The sequence below is a fragment of the Spermophilus citellus genome (assembly GCF_964194105.1).
Source record: "Spermophilus citellus genome assembly, chromosome: 13".
Classification (NCBI taxonomy): Eukaryota; Metazoa; Chordata; class Mammalia; order Rodentia; family Sciuridae; genus Spermophilus; species Spermophilus citellus.
In genome coordinates this window covers 101,445,585-101,469,956 of record NC_138193.1, presented here as the reverse complement: position 1 = coordinate 101,469,956, position 24,372 = coordinate 101,445,585, and the positions used below count along the sequence as shown (strand labels likewise).

General features: G+C 32.9%; 1 protein-coding gene across 8 annotated transcripts in view; it reads right to left on the bottom strand.

The window, feature by feature from the left end:
• Positions 1-24,372, bottom strand: part of PUM2 (pumilio RNA binding family member 2) — an 86,912-nt gene that overhangs the window by 11,882 nt on the left and 50,658 nt on the right. For 5 of the 8 annotated variants that reach the window (XM_081264544.1, XM_081264543.1, XM_081264545.1 and 2 more), the window contains 3 exons: positions 19,588-19,731; positions 19,187-19,477; positions 14,618-14,854 (listed from right to left, as the gene is read on the bottom strand). In XM_081264544.1, coding sequence (XP_081120670.1) covers positions 14,618-14,854; positions 19,187-19,477; positions 19,588-19,731 — 672 coding nt within the window. The remainder of the gene's footprint in view (positions 1-14,617; positions 14,855-19,186; positions 19,478-19,587; positions 19,732-24,372) is intronic. The other 3 variants (XM_081264546.1, XM_081264549.1, XM_081264548.1) reach the window with 3 other exon arrangements.

Genomic DNA, 24,372 nt, shown 5'->3' with positions numbered 1-24,372 from the left:
TTTAATCACTTATGATGAATAAAAAAGCTGGTAACTGATGTCCTAGTCAACATAAGAAAATTAAAAGGCAGTCAATAGAAACAAAAACAAATACAAGAAGGAAATTGTTTTTATTATAAACAATTTATAAGTCTTGACAGTGTCCTTTTAAAAATGAAAATGCAAAGACCATTGCAAAATGCAGATTTTAGTAGTTCAAAAAAATAAAATCCACCATCACCTATTATTATATACCAACTCTGTTTAGAGTAGAGCGATATAGTCAGTCAGTTGGAACCATGGGGAAAAGATGTTCCTAAGGACACACTGTCAGTGCAAAGCCATACAGAAACATAAAGGCCAAAAGGAATTATGAAGGTAGGGAGCAAATAGGAGTTTAAATCCTCGAGAACAAATAGGGTTAGAGCACTCTTACTTGACTCTCTGTTCTTACAGCCCTAGCTTTAATTTTTTCTACAGCATATTATACATTTGTTTATTAGAATCAACTCCTCCAATGTTAAGTGGCGTCAAATTACATCGATCAACAGGTTATATAACCTGGCACGTAGAACAATGTCTAACATATAGCAAGTGGGTGCAAAATATTTCCTGAATGACAACTAGAAGCATAAATATTTTATGTAGCATGGACTGCTTAAGGTTTCATTGTAGCATATCTTGTTTAAAATGTGTGTAATGAACAGTTCATCTTATACAACATCACTAATAACAAATTCTTGTTTTTTCTTTCTTCTACATGCTAGCCTCAGTAACCAGATGAAATATGCAACTAAGAGTTCAGTGTTTGAATATTATCAATTTTATCACTACTTCCTACTCTTCTAGTCCCCATTACTTGTTCACATAATTTCATGAAATGTTCATAACAATAAATAATAACTAGCCCACCCGATCCTTTAACAATGCAATTAGCATGACATTTAAAAACCCTACTTTAATCTGGTCTTTATCACATCCCATGTCACCGGGTTTGCTCTAGCATCCTGGCCCTTTTTGTAGGGTAGAGTAGTTTACTTTCCAATGTATTTACACACGTGAATTTTATTTCTCCTTTCAAAGGCTATTTTGAAGATATGGTAAAAAATCTACAGCATCCTGTTGAATATATCCTCCAACCAAGTTTTCAAATCTATTTCAAACCTATTTCTCATACAAATTTCCTTGTAATACATTATTTCCTTTTCGTACACTAACTGTTCACTTTCATACCCCCAAGCCCACTGGGTATTGAACCCAGAGGCACTTAACTGCCCAAGCCACATCCTCAGCCCTTTCTGTACTTTTTTTTAAGAGACAAGGTCTCACTGAGTTGCTTAGGGCTTTGTTAAGTTGCTGAGGCTGGCTTTGAACTCACAATCCTTCTGCCTCAGCTTCCTGAGCCATTAGGATTACAGGTGTGTGCCTGGCATACCTTATTCTTTACTAAGATTTTCAATACCAAATTAAGAAATGCATACTTACCCCAGGAAATGACCAAACCAATCTTATTTGGTATCTTTCAAATGTCCTACCAATATCTACCAGGAATGTCTCCCATATCTATATTTCTTTAATTCTGTTCAATCAGCTCCTAACACCTAACTCCTGATGTAATCTTTACAAGGCGATTGCTAAGCTGCCTTGAATTTTAAAAACCTTAGACTTCCAGGTCTAGAAAAACTAGCCTCAATTATAAAATAAGAAAAATTATTTTACCCAGTAGGATACCTGCCTTACGTTAATTTTTACTCAGCATTTAAAACCTAATTTATAATATTCATTAAACATTTTAAATATGGTAGTTTAAGCATTGAAAAAAGGTTATCTAAAACCTTGGGGTTAAGGAACATTCTAACAAAGCAATGGACTATACTCATGTTCTTAAAAAAAAAAAAAAAAAAAAAAGGGAAGGTATAAAAGACTAAAACAGTTCAAGATTGGAGAACCATGAAAAATAAATGTAATACAAAATCACTTAGGGATCTTGGTTGATTGGATAACAGACTCCCAAATCAATTTCCCTCCCTCTCTTTATAACAGACATTGGTGATTCACTGGCAACACTGCATTAAAACTGGCCGATTTGATAGTAGTACTGTTCACATCAATCTTCTGACTGTGATAACTGTGGTTACACGAAAGACTATCCTCATTTTCAGGAAATATATACTGATGAATTTATAAATTCAGAACTTTATGTCTGCATCTTCAAAGAATCAGAAAAATAAAATTTGTGTTTTGTGTGGAGGGGATAGGGAGATGACGATAAAATGAACATGGTAACATGATAACTTTTGGAGAATATGAATGAAGGATATCCTGGGATTTTTAAAACACAAGTTGTGTACTTTTCCCATGATGCTGAAATTATCCCCAAATTAAAAACACACAAACCAGTCATCCATATTTATACTTCTGATGTTCGTAGTCTAGTGTGCTGCCCCTTACATAGGTTATCTTTCAAGTTCACTCATAATTTGTTTACATTTACTAGTAGAAATAATAAGACTTTACAAGTTTTTCATTAATTTCTTTGAGAGATCTACTGTTTTAGAATCTTTCCCTATTAAACACCAGAAGCCAAAAATATTTAAAAATATAGGGAAAAAATGGGAGAAAAGCAATGCAACAACTGAGAAACAAAAAGAATCTGACTAGCCTTTGTTTTCTAACCTCTTGGGATTGCAAAGGCAGGTCCTCAATCTGTGCGACAAATCATTATATTCTTTTTAACAACCAATTGATGATAAGTAGGAAAACAGACCTCTGAGTCTTAGAATTACCTTTCTTAGTTTAAAAAAAAAAATCTACCTGATGGCTATTCTGATAGAACAATCTGAAGAACAATGAATTAGATAAAAATAAATTATTTAAAGGCTAATTTTACAACATGTTTTACTACTAATTTGAAATAAAAATGGCTATTCAAGTAGATTTGGAGTCCTACACAAGGCACAACTCCATATAAGCCAAAAGGGAGAGTATGTTTTATAAGGCAAGGCTCTGGAATTCTTCATAAATAAAAAGATAATAATGAAACATAACTAGTTTAGTTGCAATAAGCAAAGAATCAATGACACAAAATGGGTAGCTGGGGGAAAAAAAACACCTAAAAGTAGTCTACTTTATTGGCATTAACTTCATGCCTAGCCTGTAGAGGTCCATTTAGTACTTTTAACTCAGTATTTTTTCTCTAATCAATTTTCAAAAGAAGTATTTGAAACATTTAAAGTAGACTTCAACAACCATGGATAATCTGACTTTCTGCTATATCTGTCTGCAGTTTGCTTGGTTTTAGTGGTAAAACTCAAAGTTGAGGAGTGGGGGAAAAAAGACTCCATAGCAGTGTTTCTCAATATGCACACAAATGACTTTGGGATTATGGTAACATATTTCTAAATACTCGTAGTTTATAGTATAAAGTAGACCTTGGGCCCAAAGCATATAGTAATTTATTACTTTGTTGAGAAAGAAAAAATTATTACCTTGTTGTGAAAAAAAGACTCTATTTAGAGTATAATTCAATATACTCTCTGGACATTATACATGGCCTTTTTATCCTTCTGTGCATAATTGTTTTAAAGAGGCAGCTACCACTTACTTAATATTCTCTATAAGACTGTGATAGACAAATTTGGAATAAAAATGTTTAAGCCACTCAGTTGTGACAACTTGTTCTATAGTAAACTTCCAAGTTCTTCTACCTTCTATCCATTACCCAGATGGCTAAGAGTTTGTTGGTGGACCAGAGGGCCAATTCCATAGTGTTGTTTTGTCCCTCCTCTCAAATATGTTCGTTTAAGTTCGAATCCCTTACACCTGTAAATACGATATGATTTGGAAACAAGGTCTTTGCAGGTGTTACCAAGTTAAAATGAGGTTATACTTGACTAGTATGGGTTCTATCCAATGACTGGTGTTCTTACAAAACAGAGACATAGAGAGTGCTATGGAAATGGAGGGGAAGTGATTTATCTACAAACCATAGAAAAGAGAATTGCCAGTAACCACCAAAAGCTGGAAAAAGGCAAGAAAAGGTTTATTCTCCAAAGACTTTTAGAGCATGGTTATACCTATGCATTGATTTTAGATTTCTAGACTTCGGAATTGTGAAATAAATTTCTGCTGTTTGAAGCCACCCAATTATAGTAATTTGTCACAGTAGCCCTATAAAAGTAATACAAATGCCATTCTTTTTTCAATTAAAAAAATCATGTATTAGCTTGCATACTTAATGTTAAGAATATTTATATAATACAAAATAAAATGCTTAAATGAAGATATTGAAGTCATTATGATTGATTAAAGTTAAAACAAAGACAGTATTTCTTTCCAGATTAACATACAAATGACTCAGGCGTATGGTCCCCCCCCCCCAATTTTTCAACACTCAAAAAAATTTTATGTATTGCATTTAAAGTATAAAATTATTTTTATGTTTCTCTAAACTGGCAAGTATTGGTAATATTATTTTATGATGCTTTAAGGTAACACTGCTATACAAGAATGTCATTCTCCCAATAAATCTGAGACAGATGTATCTCCATTTTACATGTGTGACAACATACTTAAGCTGAATAACTCATTCAAGGAAGCATTATGTAGTAAATTGAAAATTATTTACTTTTCTTTTTTGCAGTACTGGGGATTGAACCCAAGGGTTCTCCATCACTGAGCTAAAATCCCAGCCCTTTTCATTTTGAGACAGGTTCTTACTAAAGTCACCCAGGTTGGCCTTGAATGTGTGTAATCCTCCTACCTCAGCCTCACAAATAGCTGGGATTTCAGGCAGGCCCTATCATACCTGGACTACACTAACAATTTTTAAATGTCGGAATGATTCACTCTGCTGTATTTAATGAAAAATATTTAATGTCATATGCCACCCCTGGAAAATGCTTAGAGAGATATTTTATCTACATAAAAAATTCTAAATATTGTTACCTAGATATTTTCCACATAGAAACCAAAATTTTATTTTGTTTTTGGTACTGCAGATTGAACTCAGGTGTTTAACTACTGAGTTATAACCTTAGCCCTTTCTATTTACTTTTATTTTGAGAAGAGTCTCCTAAGTTGCTTAGGGCCTTGATAAATTGCTGAGGCTGGCCTCAAACTTGTGATCCTCCTGCCTCAGCCTCTTGAGTTGTAGGTATTATAGGTGTGCACCACTGTTCCTGTCAAGAAACCAAAATTTTATTCAGGGAAAGGCTGAGGGTACAGCCTTCAAAAAACAAAGTAATCCTCGTTCAAAGTATAATCTTTCATATCATTTTAATAGGCTACTATTAAAAGCATAAACATGTCATTAAGATATAAACTTAATGACAATATATAAGCAAACATAAGATATAAACTATAAACCAGAGTTCAAAATAAAAATCCATTGCTTCTATTCTTATTATGATTCTCTTCTAAAAGCAATTAAGAAACCTTACCTTACAGTCTCAAATAGTTGAACTTAAGCACAAAAACAAAGGTAAAGGGTGATCGTCATCACAGAAGATACTTAATATACTCTTCCCTCATTCATCAAAGATCATGTTTAACAGATCAAGTTTTAATATAAAAACAATATAGTCTTCAGTCTAGTACTATATCATTTCCATCAATAACTTTCCTTGCCAATTTCCATTATTCTGTCAAAAGGGGTAGAGTTTTGTATGGTTTTAAAAATTGTCTGAATTTTATAACTTTTGTGACTGATGAACATGAGAACACTTTAAAAACCTAACCTCACCACTTGACAAAAGAGTAAGTACTGGGTAAGCTTCTACTAGCTGCCTAATATGAGCACATGGATAAAAGTTATTTCAGCCTTTCTGATTCACTGGACTTTTCTTTGGTTAAAACACTGGGTAATAGTTAATAAACCATTAAATTTTATCTGTATTTTCTTTTAAATACTGCTGCTGAGACTGCCTTTCCTGGTTGGAGAATAAGAAAATTGTAAAAGCTGGGAGTTTTCTCTTAAATCATGATTAATAAGGACTTCAGCCATTTTAATTAAAGTTCCCTTCATAAATTAGGACTACTGGCACACTTATTTCTTGATAGGGTTATTGTCATGATGGGAAGAGGGTTGAACTGGGAAGATACTATGAAAAATCTTAAAAACCAAGAAACACACAACACACACACATACACACACACACACACACACACACACTTCCATCACTGGCACAAAACTTCATTTTCTTAAGTGCAACAATTCAATATCCCTAATAAAAAACCAGAAATCTGAAGTCCAAAACAGTGCCAAAATCATGCCACAAGTGGAAAATTTTTGTATTTCCACTTGGGACTGCATATGAAGGGTCTCAGTTAAAATGCAGACACTAAAAATAATATATAAAAGTATCGTCAAAAAGCATGCAAAAGGTACATAGGTTCCATCCCCAAGATCTTTCACTATGTCTATGTAAATATGCTAAAATCTGAAAGAAAAAAAAAAATCAAGACTGTTACCTGAAGAATATGGTCTGACATACTTTGAGAGAAAGTATATTGATTGAGAACCAATAATCCATTAATGTAAAAACAAAAGTAGCCAGTGTTTTTGATAAAAAATAGATGTGTTAATAAAACAATGAAACAAAACCACCTGAATTCAACTACTCTTGAAGTTGCAGAGAAAGGTCTGGGACTTCTGGTTTCTAACCTGGCAGAAAAAATAAATCTAGAACAATTCTAATGTAATTCAATTGGCAGTAAATTTGCTACAAAAACCATGAAAGAAAGACAATAATTTTATGGAAAGAATTACTGAAATTAAAGTATACTTTATATACTATACTGTAGCTGTTGTTTTTGTATATGCTACCGAATTACAAACTTGATCATAATACATAAGAATAGTGATTTCTCTTTCTAGTCAAGCAGAGAGGTTGGCATGCAGGCATTTGATATTGGTTGAATTAATAAGTAAAAACTTTGATCATACATAAAAGTTTTTAAAAGGTAAGCAATAAACCACATAAAAGACGAATACATTAAACAGCAATGAGTCTCAGTAATTATGAATAAAACTTGCTATTTAGATTCTATTTAACAATGTTTAAAAAAATCACATAAAGGTTATCATCTTTAAGAAAAATTTGAAATCTGAAATCCAAAATAATTTAAAAATTATACTTAAAAAGTATTTTAAGAGCTCTTTAAGATTAAAAAAACATTTATTCTGGATTAAGGGTTAATTATTAGCAAGTAAAAAAACAAGAAGACAACACAGCAACATTCAAACTCACTTCTTGCATCAGGTCACAAGAGGTTAAATTATATTTTACTACAATGTTATAAAAAGTTCAGAAAGATTCTAAATTAGGAAATAAGATTCTTTTAATTCATTCAGACAGATATTAGACTGAAACAAAACCATCCTTCAAGAAACAGAAAGGCACCTGGAATAAGCAAGATTGGCCTGGGCTCACAATTTTTGTTTTGCCTCTCAATAATTTCATGATCATAATAAGCAAGTTACTTCCTTCAAGAATGAACTTTGTGTATGTATGTGATGGTTTGCAGTGAGAAACAGAAGTCAAGGTTCATTTCCTCTCATCTGGACACCAACTGCTCCAGCCCAACATGCTTTTCAGACCACATTTTTCATATACACTGGAGTGGGACCTGGGTTACAAAACAGGTAATTAAATGAGCAGATCTATTTCTAGATCCTCTTTTTGTTCCTCTGGTCTATTTATCTATCCTTGAATCAATACCATAATCTTAGTTACCATAGTTTTATAGGCTTGGTATTTGGCAGTATTAACTTCCCTAAGTTGAATGTTCAAGATTTTCTTGATTATTCTTGGTTTAGCTTTTCCATTTACATCTTTTAATTATTTTTGTTAAATGGTATTAGTGATTGAACCCTGGTGTGCTCAAACTCTCAGCTACAATCCCTGCAATCCCCAGCCCATTAAATTTTTATTTTGAGACAGGGTCTTCAATAACTTGTCAAGGCTATTCTTGAATTTGCATTCCTCCTGCCTCAGCCTCTGGAGTAGCTGGGATTACAGGCATTATGTTAGTTACAACGCCCAACTTCCACTTATATTTTTAAAAATCAGCTTGTTAGTTTTTTTTAATATCTGAAAAAATTTTGAGGCAGTACTATATATGGCGAGTCCTTCCATTTAAATCTTCTTTAAAAGTTTACAGTATAAAGAATTTGCCCTTCTTCAACTGGATGTATTCCTAGGTACATCACAAAGAAACAATCTTATGTGAATATATTCTCTACAAATAAGATACAATTTTCAATGTCATCTCAGGACACATGCAGTTTTCATTTTAAAAAGTTACTTGCTGAGGCTACAAATCCCTTATGAAGCAAATCCACTTTTCTTTTAAATGGAGTTACTTTTTGGTCCTGTGTTTGCTTGGTGTACAACAAGTACAGAGCAATGATATAAACTGGTCTGTGAATTGTTGGTAGATTAAAAAAAAATCAGTTTTTAGAAGTCATAAATTTTTAACATAAATCTGTACGTAAGAATCACATTTTTGAAAAGACTCATATATCAAATTTACAGTTTGTACCTAAGATATGTTATAAAATGTAAAATTTTGCAAAAATTGATAAAAAATGGTAAATCACAGTTAAAATTTTCCATGTAAGATATATAGATTTACTTCGCAGCTTAGTGAAAGTATAAAAAGTTGAGAAGATGAAATGCAAATGTAAACAATAAAATGACAGTTAATGATATACAGAACTGAGGTTAGCAAAATTTAAGAAAAAGTTCCAATTTGCAAAATATATATTGGAGGCAACATTTCAAAGCACACATAAAAGGAGGTTGCACTTTTTAAATTTTCTACCTTTCATCACATAAGCTACACCCTGTCTCTATTTAAAATATGCAGTGGTACAGAGATTTCATGTTAATGGAAGGCAGGAAGGAAGAAAGAAAAAACATTAGGGAGATGTTGGAGACTTCCTTTTGATATCTATATAAAAGAATATCCCCTCACCCTAAATGCCTAGGACTAAAAATGTTTCAGATTTTTGAGTTTTTATATTTTGGAATATTTGTATGGAATTTACTGTTTGATCATCCCAAATCTGAAAACTTGAATGAAATACTCCAATATTAGAAAGTTTTTGAGTGTCACTTCCGTGCTCAAAACATGACTCTGATGCCAAACTACAGGGTTACCGCAAGTATTTTCTAGTCTTAAGTTTGTGATTACCTTAACTAAATTACTGGTGACAACATTCTTAGACATTGAACCAAAGAGTCAGATAATGAGATTAAAGGGCAACAACAACAACAACAAAAAAACCCACAAGGGTAAAAAGTAATCACTGGCAGAAAACCAATCATCAAAAATTCCTCCATTCAAGTAATAATTCAATTTCTTCATAACATATTTCCTACTATTAATCAGTAAATAAATGACTGTTAGATCTATCAAAGAATTGCAGTAGTGTTTTAATTTGCGGGAACCTATAAACAATATTCTGTTAAGATGTGGATGTGGCTCAAGTGGTAGCGCACTCGCCTCGCATGCGTGTGGCCCGGGTTCGATCCTCAGCACCACAAACAAAGATGTTGTGTCCCCGATAACTAAAAGTAAATTAAAAAAAAAAAAAAAAAGATGTGGATGTGCCAATCCCTGAGCTGCCCATTTCAGATGAACAAATATTTGGACTTCAAAGGTGCTCAGATAAGAACTTCTACATAAATCTCTAGAATTAAATTAAAAAATAGACATAGTAGCCTAGCAATTATATATATACTCTAATAAATAAAAGAATAACTTAGGCTACAAGAAGGTAAATGGTTTCTGAAAGGCTGGTTAGAATATACTACTTATGTGCTTGGTAAAATTGTTCAATTCCTTATAGAATAGCATAATAGAAAAAGTGAAGATAATATCAGGAGCCAGAATTGCAAGCTACCCTCAATTTTGTCTGAGCAAGTCCCTTAGGATCTGATTTTTGATACCATCACTGAGACAATCTATGTCCACATCTAGGATGAAATGAATACGAAGGTATTTCAGAAAACTACTATGTGCTCTGGAGTTACAGGAAATCTGACTTGAAGGACAACAGCATTTTCAGTGATAACTTCAAAATAATTTATATTGTTCTTTGCTTTAATTAACAAACATAGAACAGAAAAACAGCACATGGCCTTATAAGCAAGTTGGTCACAAGGCCAGCAGTTTAACAAATAACAAAATTTTTTAACAGAAAAAGTGATACTAAGAGTTAACATTCTATTTTTAATATAAAATATTCTGATTAGGATTAAAAACAGATTACAAAATTTTCCAATCTATAGCAAATTTAAACACACTATTTATTTACTGTATGTATGACATTATCTTCTGAACCGACAGTGACCTTTCAATAAATCAATCTCATTGAGTTAGGAAATACTCAATATTCTTCATAAGAAGTACAGATGTTCCTTGACTTATAATGTGGTTACATCCCAACAAACCGATCATAAGCTGAAAATACTAAGTCCATAATGCATTTGAACACACAGGTTATGTGAACACCCTAGCTTAGCCTCGCTCATGCTAAATGTACTCAGAACACTTACACTGGCCTTCATTTGGGCAATATCAACTAACATAAAGCTGACTTCATAATAAAGTATTGAATATCTCATGTATGTACTGAAAGCAAAAACAGAATGGAAGTATGGGTAGGCATACTTTTATACCGCTAGAAGATGACTAAAAAAATAACTTCAGGCAGAAGATTTCTCAATCTCTTGTGTTCAATATAACACGAGAAGAAAACAATTCATTTAATGTTGAATGTTAAACCTAAAGCCCAGAATTTTACATTACCTTGTGCATTTCAGGTTAAATCATTGAAGTTCTCTGTTTCTTTCTGCTTCTTTCCTGACCTCCAGTAACTTAAGTACTGTTTTTTAAAAAGTAGTCAACATGGGAACCATTCAGAAAGGGCTCAAGTGGCCAAAGATGGTATAATTTTTTAGGGTGTTTCTCAGAACACAATGGACTAAAACAATTTCCCCCAAAACTATTAATCTGTAGGTAACAATAAGGATAAAAACCCATGAGTCATCTTTAGAGACTGCCAGAACATCGACTATTATTCTGAAAGTTATAAAATAAGGGAAAAGAATCAAACATTATCCTCAGTCCTGTATGAATTGTCTTTCAGGTTAAGCTCATAATTAATAAGAAAAATTTTTAAATTTTTTCAAAATTTGCAGATACTAAGCGCAAAAGAAATACAAAATTAAGAGTATAACCAATTTGCAAGCTCTGAAGAAATATTTAGGGAATGATCAGAAGTTGCTAAAACGATCAGAAGATTTGGCTGGCAATTTTACAATGGACACAAACAAATGTGTAAGAGAGAACGCACACAGAACCACATCTTGCCAAAATAAACCAACCAACCATGTTACCAAGTCTCTAGATCAAATCCACTTACAGAAAATATAGACCGACAGGCACATGTTAAACACCACCAGTGGGAAGCAGTCATCAAACTCAAAAATGTGGGAAACTCAATAGGACAAAGTTTTAAATTTTTTTCCCTAATAAATAAATGGAAAGAAAAAAAGGAGAAACAATTGCAGATTAAAAAAAAAAAATCAAATAAATGCAATGTATATACTTTATTTGGACTCTGATGTAAACAAAACAACTGTAGAAAAAAAATACATTTAACTAAATTAGGAAAATCAGATAGTAAATTAGGAAAATCAGAGAGTTAATGAGAAATTAATTTTAAAAGGTGTATTTTTTTTAAAGTACAAGACTAGAATTATTTTTTAATACTTCAATACATTAGAAAACTGGGTTGCCAAATGATGAATGTTTTCTCTGATATAAGGAGGCTGATTAATAGTGGAGTTGAGAGGAGGAGCATGGGAGGATTAGTCAAACTCTAGATAGGGCAAAGGGGTGGGAGGGAGAGAGAAGGCATGGGGTTTAAAAAGATGGTGGAGTGCAATATCATTACTCTAAGTAGTACATGTATGAAGACACCAATGGTGTGAATATAATTTATGTATAACCACAGATATAAAAAATTGTACTCTGTATGTGTAATATGAATTGTAATACATTCTGCTGCCATATATAACAAATTAGAATTAAAAAAAAAAAACAGGGTTGCAAGTCTCAACAGAAATGTTCTAGGTTATTATAAAAAATTAACACTCAAAACTTATAAGCTGAATAATTGTTCCTCAATCAAAAAGTGACTACTAGTCTTCCTGCAAATAACATATGTTGAAAATACCTACTCTTTGGGAAAAAATGAATCATCTATTTTGTAAAGTCAGACAGAATGTTGCTATTAGAAATTTCTATGAATTTCAAAAAACTGACAATCAAAGGGAGGGCTGGGTTTAAAAAAAAAGTTTCATTATATACTTTGGGAATACAGATCTCAAGGCCTACTGATAATTATAATGTTCATCTCTTAAAATAAAATCTCATAAGAGAAAGTACTAGAATTCCAACCAATTCTAATGAGACAGAGAACTTCTATATTGTATGAATGGCATACATATGTAAGCTGAGTAAAATGATTTACAAAAATGAATGTGAATTCATTTCTAGTATAATTTTATGTCTCAGAATTTTTGAAGACTTGACTCAAAAAAAAATCCATTTCAAGGATATAAAATTTAAATATATATTTTTTAGATTAGGGAGTGTGGACGCCTTCTATCATGAACAGTATGAAAAGAGAAAATAAATGAAATCTGAATTATTTTTAAATTGACAAACTATTCTTTGTTAACAATATTGCCAGCTGTATTACAACTAAAGCAAAGGGAAATTAGGGGATTACAAAGGAAAATAAATAATACAGATAATTATTATTTGAATCAGAGCTTGTGTTTGAATACTGAATTTCAAGATGAAGGTAAACTAAGGAGTTTAACTATGGATATTAAAAATTACTAATCTGTAATAAAGAACTGATGGTTCAAGTGGTGATTATTTCCCCAAACTAACTAGAATTCTTTTCTAGGCAAATAGTAGGCTAGATTCTTTAGAGAAAAGCAGAGAAGCACTTATCTAGATTCAGCTTGATCTAACGAGGTTATCTAAAAAAAATAATTTATATCCAATATATAGAACAATGCCATTTACAGAGGCTCTGAAGCACAACACAAGCATTAACAGTCGAATGGGAATCTGATCTGAAACCTATCTATGAAAAGATGACAGGACATGACAAATATAATTTAACAATAAAACACAAAACTAGTATGAAGATCTATTCTTAGACTTCCTGTACTCCAAATTTTTGATCCATTTTAAAGGCATGTATTATGGGATGAGTAGGAGTGTCTCAGTAGTAATAATAGGAGCAGAGACTGAGCAACTCCAGTGACTAAGAAGAACAGATGATAAGTAAAGATATTAGGCTAAAACCCAGTCATATTTGGTTAAGTCCATATAAATAATATAGCAAAGATGATTTAGGACTCCATCTCAATAAATTAATTCATTGTATATATTCAATATCTCCAAAAGAACAAAGATTCAAAATTGGGAAAGAAGAACCACAGCCTAAAAAAAGAAAAAAAGGAAGGAAGAAAGCAAGGAAGGACCAAATGAAACTATCTCACTGTGCAATAACATAAATTTAAATGATGATTATGGTAACATATAACTTTATTATATGGACAATTACTGCATTAAGAGCTTAAGGAAAAAAAAGTTATACCCATATGATTGGGAGTGGCAGGTTCGACTGACTTTCTAACTTAGATTCTATCTGCTTAAAACAGCAACATTATTTTTGAAACCATAAGCTAATTTAAATCTTTCCAAGCACATAAAACTCAGCAACAGAATCTTTCAGTTTCAGTTGAGGTAATTAGAGTTAAAAAAAAGAATTCAAAATCTAATTTTTTTTTCATGAGGGAGAGATTCATACAGAGCCTCTAATGTCCAAAAACCCTTCAAAATACATTGTTATCTAGACAGATAAACACTTCCCAAAGAGGGATAAAAGGTAACCGTAAACTTGATAATCTGGGAGTGGGGACAATTTAAAAATAGAAAGTTCTATATATTCCAGTTTCAGGGGTATAACAAGCCTAAAACTTTTTTCCTTTAACATACTGAAAGTAAGAGAAGTACATGGCCCAGGTCCATCAACTTCTCTAACAAACAAACATATTAAAATCATATCCCTTGATGTAACTCTTTAGAAAAATGGTTGAGCATTTAAGGGACAAAGCAAAAACCACTGCACTAAACTAAATTATTTAAGTTCAATTTCTGTGTGAAGTAGTTCAATCACTACTTTTCTTATGGTGTGCAAAACCTTTGATAGTGAAATTTCTCTTTCACTATCATGTAGAAACAACTCCTCAGATGCTCTAAAACACACAAATCAAAAGCACAGACAAGGAAAAAAAATCACACCATTGTACTCTGTAAAAGGAACATAAGATACAACAGGGGGTCTTTACCTTACTGTACATTAGACCCTCATTTTGGATTTTCAGGAAAGTAGAACTTTTTCAAAAGGCTAATATCTAAAAGCAAAAGCAATTTGGCATGTTTTATCCAACATCAAATATTTCACATATATTATAAACACACACACAAACACACATACATGTATACATACAAATAAAAAGGGTTTTGGTTTTTTTTTTACCTAAATGCAAACTGGATGAGGATCCATGTGATGAAAGTGATGGCGGTGGCGTAAGTGAATGTCCTGGAGTTTGGCTTGGCAGAGGCATGCCTATTGGACTTGGAGAGGAGGAAAATCCCAGACTATTGTAAAATGGTTGCCCTATGGGTGCTAGGCTGCTACTAGATCTTTTGTACAAGTCAGAGCTAGTAGATAGAGACTCTCTCCTTGTGGCACTACTACTTGCAGAACTGCCAACTGAAGAAGAAATAAAAAAAACCCTAATTACATACAGTGTTAACTGAATAAAACCTATCCCCAACTCTTGCTGGGCAATAACAGATGTGATCACAATAATTATTTTTAGAAACATTCTGGAGAAGATAATTACTGTGATAACGATATGCTGTTATTAATCATAAAAGGGTATAAATGCACCCCAATAAAGTAACCAAATACTTAACAGAGCAGTAATGTTTCATTATTTCACACATTCAGCACTGACATGTACGATTACTGTGCTTTAATACCCTGGTATGATTTATAAACCCTGAAATTGCAAATTGTTTGCTTTAGGACACACTAAAGAATAAACTCAAATAAGGTTTAACTTTTGGTATTATCCTAATCTATGGAACCTGGTTCTTACACTTTAACTCAATGCCAAGAAAAGATTATGCTAACAAAAGGAATATTAATACATTTCCTTCACCATTTACATTTGATTTGGCTGCTGTGTTCAAAACATAGCTCTTTATAAGCCCATATTGGCCCGAATATTAGTCAGTGTGTAATCCAGATGGGAACTAACCCCTGAGTACTGTTCATACTATACATTCTCCATATTCTTCAACAACTAATATTACAGTACATATATGAAACTGCTGAACATTCTCTTGGGAAATTAACAATTCTCATGACTGTCACCAAACCAAAGACATACTTTCACTTCCAGGACTCATCATTCCTAAGGGTCTACCTAGTACTGGCCTCTTTGAGTCCCTTACTCAAAAAATTCTGCTTTTTTTCATTTTTAATAAGATGAAATACAATTTATTGTATCTCATATTCCTCATTACATCACATGCCAAATTCTTTTACTTCTCTTAACCTAATTTTCTTCCTTTTTCCATTCCACCAAAAAAAAAAAAAAAAAAAAAAAAAAAAAAAAAAATCACAATAAAACCACAAATCACCCTACCACGTAGGCGTTGGTAAGCTATGCACACTCAGAAGATCAACCCAAAATCTGATTGTTAATCAACATATATTTGGATAATCAATTTCTTTAGCAGGTGTTTTTGAGGGCTGTTCCAAACTTCCAATTTTCAAGTCCTCTTTAGAGCCCATTATTTAAGTATACCTTCCTTCCTCTTTCTATGCACTCGCTTCTTTTAACTCAATGTCTTTTACATCTAAAGAATTTCTTATTATACTTCTTAACCTGCCAAATAAGGTTCTGAAGGACAAGCTCTATATTCGGACCAATATGGCAATTCTTTTCAAGGAATTGTAAGTTTCTATTAAATCTTGGATTTCTAATCACAAGTCATATATGTCATACAGACTATGAATTAAAGAAAACAATTAGCCGAGTACATGATGGGTAAACCAAGTTAAAGTTTATAACATAGATAGGAACCAAAATTACATTGGTTTTGCCAAATTTAAATTCTACAATGGACAAAGGAAAAAACAAAACAAAACAAAAAAACAAAACCCCAAACAACAACAACAAAAAACCAGGCTTGTGCTACCTACCATATTAGGCACAATATAATGCTATTCAACCTTTTATATCAGCTAATGCAGTCTCTGCAAAACAGATCATGTTTTAATATAGTTTTTCTGGAGTTGGTTTTGGCAAAATTGGCAATGTATGATACATTAACTATGCTAATTTAAAAGGACACTGTCAAAGCAATTTTTCAAAAACATTTGTATTAAATACTATATTTTAAATTCCTATTTATTTCAAAAAATAATTTAACTGATGAGGAAAAGGATATCAGCTCTCTAATGAGAGCATCAGCATTATCATTCCTCTGGCAACTAACGAAAGAAACCAGTTTGACATGTGCAGTATTTCTTTCTTCCAGAAGGGAAAAGTCAAGCCAAGCATTCAAAAAATAATTTGAAAATTACTTTAAACATTAAAAAATTGGCTCTTCAGGTTTTATTATGTCTAAATTATCTGCAACTTCATTACATAAGAAACAAAATCTACCTAAAATATCTAAGGTTAGACACATGATGGAAATTTTAATCACTCATTAACTATGTATAAGATGTTAAATTACAAACTTTTGATTATTAATAGTAATTTAAAAATAAAGGTCATAGGATGATGATTTAATTCCTATATTAGAATGGCTAAGCTTCCTGGCCAATTATATTACAAACTTGGGAACACTGTTCAACAATATTTCATCATAGGTAAAAAAATGATTGTGTGTGTACATATGCACACAACCCTATTATATTTTAGCTTTCAAAAATAAATTTACAATTGCTGCAATGTGAAATGGCAGTGGACTTATTATAAGGGGACATATGTGCAGCACTTAAATGAACTCTCAGAAAAAAATCCAAGAGGAAAGAGAAGATGATACACAGCATACCAAGTGACTGTTAGGGGTGGCAACTGCTCAAGCCCTCTTCAAACTAGATACAATGCACCTTTCGGGACCTGGACACTGGAACTGAGTAAGCAATGCTTGCAAATAAGGAAGGCATGAAAGTTAAGTTTTTGGAAAAGAGGCAACTGAAGGGGACAAAATGTTCATGCCAAACAGTTCCAAAACATAGAGGAAAAAAGACTTTAACAAATGAGAATCTGGAAGAATTGAATAGGGGGACCTTCAAACCTATACCAGACCATCAGTGACATACTAATAAGAAAGGGAACACAGAGCTTTTAACAGCGTTTTACCCCCTGGACTATTTTGGTCCAACAAACTCAAGTTTAGGAAATAATTATTTCCACAAAGTTTATTTATTTATTTATTTTTTGAAGTTATATGTTCTTTCAGTTTTCATCAGAATATTTAGAATTCTTTGGGGAAAACATACCAATTGTGTTACAATGAGTTTTATAGGAATGTTCAAGCTGTACTGCTAAACTCCAAAAGGAACGAAAAAAGTAGAAAAATTAAAAGAACGAAGAGCCTCCAAGTTCAATGGATTTTCCCTCAGAAGTTCTTAAGCCCATTCTTTAGAAAATTTTTTGTCAGGCCAAGTATGACCATATTTCCTTAATATGTTTTATTATTAGAGAGTAAGCATTTTGTACCTATAAGTTTACAGATGTTCTAGGCCACCTCTCCTGTAAATATGAAAGGTAAAGAGCTCAGAAGACACTTCCTCAAGCATCTGATGACTGACATTGTATTAGTTTGTCATTTTCCACACCAGAGAAGAATGTAAATTTGATGTGGTAGGAATATAGATAAGAAATAGATATTAAAGATTCTAGGACATGTGGTTGTAGCTCAGCAGTAGAGCGCTTGCCTAGCATAAGTGGGGCACTAGGTTCAACTTTCAGCACCACATAAAAATAAATAAAGGTATTTTTTAAAGGGGAGGGGAGCTTGGAATGTAGCCCAGTGGTAAAGTGCCCCTGGGTTCAATCCTCAGTACAAAAAAAACCAAAAAAACAAAAAAACACCTACGACATGATGTTACAGAAATAGAAAATCTTTGAAGGTCCAAATTTAATCTCTCTGCCTTGTGAAGGCTGTCAATTTTAAGGGTAAACTGTTTTTTCCTTATGTGAAGACATTTAAAATTATAAATTTTTGAGTGTTATTTAAAGCTAAAAGATATAGTTTTAAATAAATAAATATTTAGTGACAAATGCTAACTTTTAATTTAAAATAAAGGTAAGTACACTGGTAATTTGCTTGATTCTTTTCTTTTGCAGAAGTGGGGCATATATCCCTGAGCTACATCCCCATTCCTTTTGCAAAAATTTGAGACGGGGTCTCCCAAAGTTGCTGAGGCTGGCCTCCGTTTGTGATCCTTCTGCCTCAGTCTCCCAAGTAGCTGGGATTACAAATGTGTACCACCATGCCCAGTTCACTGTTAACTTTCTAGGGGCTTATTTGGAATGTTTCACTTTTTCAAATATATTTTAGGCATTATGCCAAATAAAGTAAACCACATGAATCTCAAGCATTTAGAAGGAATCATTCCATAAACACACAATTATTATTTTCATAATTCAAATTTTAAGAAGGTAACGTATTTCCTCAAACATTAACATTACATGGAGAATAAGGAAGAGTAATAATTAGCATGTAACACCATTTGAAACAAACCTTACTAAAATGAAAAATACAGTAATAAATTCTTAAAGCTGTGGGAAAAGGAAATGTATTATATTTGAACGAAGGATGTGCTGCTAGAAATGAGCTAAACACTCAAGGCATTTAAAAGCCGTGCAGCAGACATTTTTCTTTCATAAAATCAAATCAATAATCAAATACTTTGTGTCCTTCCTATACTATATGCTATTATTGCTTATCTTAATATTAAAAATACAAATACCTCAGGTCCACTTAGCAGAGCAAACTCAACTTACAAACTTACCTGATGAACCAAATCCACTGAGAGCTGAGCCTATAGCAGCACCCAAAGAACTACCACTTCCAAATCCAAGAGATGTACTTCCAGGTTGACCAGGTCCATGAGAAAACAAAGAACTGCTCTGGGAGCTATTAGTCAAAGAACTGCTCCCGTAAAATGAATTAGACTGCAGATTAGTGCTTGGCTGCTGCTGCTGCTGCTGCTGAGGTGGCTGTGTGCCAATTGGCCGAAACAGACCATTTGTACTGCCTGTAAGACTGTTTGCAGTTCCTCCAGCTGCTGCTGCTGCTGCTGCTGTAAAACAAATTTCCAAAAAACTACTTAGAAAATCATTCTTTATTTTAAAAAATCATATCTCAAACAACCAGAAAACGGTTATCCTTCAAGATGTTAGTTATACTTACCAGCCTGTGCTGCTGCTGAACTAATTAAAACAGGTGTTGGAGCCATTAATCGAACTGGAGCTCCAAGGCCAGTTCTTGCTCCAGGGCCAACCACTAAGGCACCGGTCTGATCATAATAGGCAGTTGGAGCTAGTACTTGATAACCTAGATAACATAGAGTAAATGTTTACTAATAAAAATACTTACTACAGAAAACATACATGTTTATTTTCCCCTGCATTTCTGTTTTTTGTCAACCACAACAGCTATTTTGTATTATCAGTATAAAACCCTTAAATATCTACCATACGAAAAACAACACATTTAAGAAGGTGTTACTAAAGAAAATTACTAGAATGTAATTAAACCTTTTTTCTCTAAATTTTTAAGAGCTACCTTCAGCAAAAATGCCTTTCACTTATGAACCACAAAAAGAATTATTTTCCTTAATACAGAAACTATAGGCTATCAAGGGTTGACAGTAGAAAAATATAACCATTTAGTCACTTGTGATAGCATAGGTAGGAAGAGTAGAGGAACACTATAAAAATGTTTATTATGAAATTTCAGAAAAGTTCTAAACTAAGTGCCTCACTGTGAACATTCCCTTAGTGGTCGAGTGCACTAGAGTTCAATACCCCCCCCCCCCATCATAAGTCTATATGTAAAGGTTCTCAACTGAAGTTTGAATAAAATCATACATGTATTAGTTCCGTTGTAGGCTTGAGCACAAGGCAGGTATCAATTCTTATTAGGAGAGTCAATTTTACCTCTTAGCAGCCCTTCTCACAGAAATCTCTCCTCTGAAACCAAGATTATTCAAGTAACTATTTTGTAAGTACACTACAAGTAGAGTTCTAGAGGAGCTATAAATAATGATGGCTACTTTAGGGGGAATAAAGCTTACTTCTCTCCTGGAATTCAGGTTGAAAAAGGGCACCTTACACAGTAATAATAATTCACACCTGATGTATTGGCAATTTCTAATAAAAGTTTTCAAAAACAGAATATACTCAATTATACTCTAACACCAATTCTTGAATTTTATTTTGTGAACACTATGCTGAAGCAAGTCACTGTAAAATTATAGTTATAAGGCAGTATGAAAATGTATTCAAACAGTGGGATAAAGTTTCAAATTTCTCAAGGGCACCTTGTTTCCTTTTACCACAGGGCTTCAGTGTATTGTTTCTTCCCATAGATGTTTTCTTTCCCTCTCCCATTCCCAACTTAGCTTAATTTATTGTTTATACATCCATTCATTTGCAAAATATTCATCAAGTAGCTACCAAATGCCAGGGAGTCTTCTGAGTATTGGGATATAGCAAGGAACAATAAAAGAGAAATGTCTTTACTCTTGATATTACTTTCTACTGCAAACAGACCAAAAAAAAAAAAAAAAAAAGTCAAAAGAGTATGTTAAGTATTACAGAAAATCAGATAGGGAGAGTGGAAAAGAAGTACTGAGTAGTCATAGAAGTTCTGATAATTTTAAACTGGGGGTAAAGAAGAACCTCTATAACAAAATTATTTATGAAGAAAAATTGGAGAAGAGAGAAAATAAGCCAGTATGGCTGAAACAGAGTGATAGAAGACGATTAATCAAAATGACTGATCAGGGGACAATATGAAATAGAAGAACCTGGACAGAAAGCTAATCCAGGTGAGAAATGTAATGGTGACCAGATTAGAGAAGAGGGAAGAGTTAGATTGTGAGACCCAGCAGCTAGACATGAGACTAGACTTGCAGTGATAGGAAAAAAAGGAATGAACTGTTCTTCCTATGTTTGGCCTAAGTTTTAAAACAATGGAGTTGCTATTTACTATGCAGTGGAGATGGACAACACAAGGCATTTACCCAGTCTACATTTTTGTAATTTATTAATGAGATTCTGCCTAGTATCTTCTGTCATCCCACCGCCCCCTTACCCAAGTACTGAAGACTGAACCCAGCAGCTCCCTGTAAGATATAGCTCAGTCCACAACTGAACTATATCCCCAACCCTTCTTTTTGATGAGCCATTTAGAGGCTTACAACTCTGAGTCTTTTGAAAGAAATAGTTCTGAGATAATTGATCCTTTTGATTGTATGTGTGCTATTTCATTCACATCAGCATCTATCTTTATTATACTCTTCCTTATGTTCTTTGGCTTTATTCTCCTCTTTTTAGTTTTCTAATGGATACACAGTTCACTGATTTCTAGTCTGACATATGCTTTAAATCTAGACATTTCCCTTTTATGTAGTTTTAGTTGCACTCCACAAGTTTAAATTTTAATAATTTATTGTAATTCAGTTCAAAAGTCTCTAATTTCCATTGTATTATCCTTTTGTAACTGTGATTGTATGAGTGGCAAGGAAAGGGAAGAAGAGATCAAAGAGGGATAATACAGATGCCACAATTATGCAGAAAGATTAAATAGAAGACAATGATCAGAATGTGAAAGATAAATGAAAAAGATAGAAGGTAGAAGAGTTAAGAATAAGACTTGAAGAAATATCAATTTTCTCAAGTGAGCTCTTTTTAATAGCTTTATACTATGTAGATGAATATGGAAAGCTGGAGATACTTCATGCAGAATGGAAATATAGAAGGCATTAAAGAAAGGCTTTGAGTGTGGGAATCATGTGAACAGCCCACAAGTTACTGAGACATACAAATACTAAATCTAGTAAGGTTTCTTATGATTTTTATATTCTTATTTCTTTCTTTTTTTTTTTTTTTAAAGAGAGAGTGAGAGAGGAGGGAGGGAGAGAGAGAGAGAGAGAATTTTTAATATTTATTTTTTAGTTCTCGGCGGACACAACATCTTTGTTGGTATGTGGTGCTGAGGATCGAACCCGGGCCGCACGCATGCGAGGCGAGCGCGCTACCGCTTGAGCCACATCCCCAGCCCTTATATTCTTATTTCTAAAAAGGCTAAATGTGGTAGGCCAAAAGGTTAAGTAAAATAATTTACTGTAAAGACATATCCTACAAGTTTTACCAACTTTTATCACTACTCCAAAAAGATAATTCTAAAAGAAAACATTCTTTTAATACTGTTATCAACAGAGTTCACTGTGGAACAAAACAAAACAAAAAATAAAGCAGAGGCTGAGAATATAGCTCAGTGGTAGAGCTTTTGTCCAGCATGAATGAAACACTGGGTTTGATCCTCACACTACCAAAAGAAAAGTTAACAATAAAGAGGTTTCTCATAGAATAGAAAGAACAAAAGTAAATATAAAAATAAATTCTAAGATTAAAGTTGATAAAATATAACAGAAATAATAAGTAGATAAGAAATAATAAGATAAATAAATAAATAATAAGATAAATAAATAAACAAACAAACAAATAAATAAATAAGTAAGAGAAGAAATAAGATTGGAGCTGGGGTTATAGCTCAGGGGTAGAGACCTTGCCTAGCATGTGTGAGGCACTTCATTCGATTCTCAGCACCACATGTATACAAATAAAGATCCATCAATAACTAATAAAAATTTTTTAAAAAGGGAAAGAAATAAAGACTATCAGCTAGCTGAATATGAAGAAAAAAGAACAAAGACATTTATAAGAAATAAATATAGGACCAGCATCAAGAACCTAGACTGATCAGTAATAGTTTACAGGCAGCGGCAAATATACATAGGACAGAAGCATGTTCTGAATTCCAGGATCCACTGAGAACCTAGTTAGACAGGAAGCACTATTGTTCTCTATGACTCCCCTTATCTATGGGTAGTTAAAATCTAAGAAGAACCATAGTAGTCTTAGTTTTAATAGCTTTCAAAAACTCCTGACTCACTTCTTTTAAGCCCTGATTCCAGATGCCTATAATAATGTCAGCTTCACAGTCCATTTCCCAATAGGTTGCTTGTGCCAAGGTTTCTAATCTACAATGGCTCCACAACAGTAGCTTCCCAGGAAGGAAATATATATAGCTGTGGTAGAAGAATAAAATTCAAGAATGCCCCCTAGTCTACTATTATTGGTACTTCAGGGGTAAAAAGTATGAAACTATCTTTTATCCAGAGAACTAGACGAGATGTTAGACTCAGACCTTAGAATTAGAGAACAGAATAAATGCAAATTAATATATACATCCTTAAAATAACACATAGAAATATGTGTCTGCATAAAAGAAACTTTTGATATTATTAAAGATCTTTTCCAACACTGAACACATTTTCTAAATGATATGAATAGAAAATGTCATAATCTTACAATTAATGGAAATTGGAATTCACATTTCATTAATAAGTAATCCTTAACACACAAGTAACCATTCATATGTCAAAAGTGAAAATTAGCACACTTACTGATATTCAAATGTGGCCTTTAAATTTTACCTTTACAACTAAAAGGGTTGGAGATGTACCTTAATAATAGTGAATGAGCCCCTGACCTGTAGCAACTAAAAAACAAAAACAACCCCCCAAATAAAACAAGGGGTACAATCCCCAGGATCCCCCCCCAAATTAACCACAGTATAAACAAAACATCCTGATTATGCATTTTGGTCTAAAGAAAACATTTTCCTTCCTCCACTATTATTACAGTAATCTTCTATCTAGTTTCACCAAAAACAAATCAAAAACAAACCACTCTAATTGCCCTTTTAGAAAAGTTGTACAGTGGCAATAGACAGAAATTTTATACTGTGATTTTCTATACATTAGGTCTTCATAAGCATATTAGAGACAATGTTGCTATCAGATTATAAATAACAATAGTTTAAATGGGTATAAATAGGTTAAACATGATCAGACAATGTTGAAATTAGAAATATTAGTTGCAAACTTTTCAATATTGACTAATT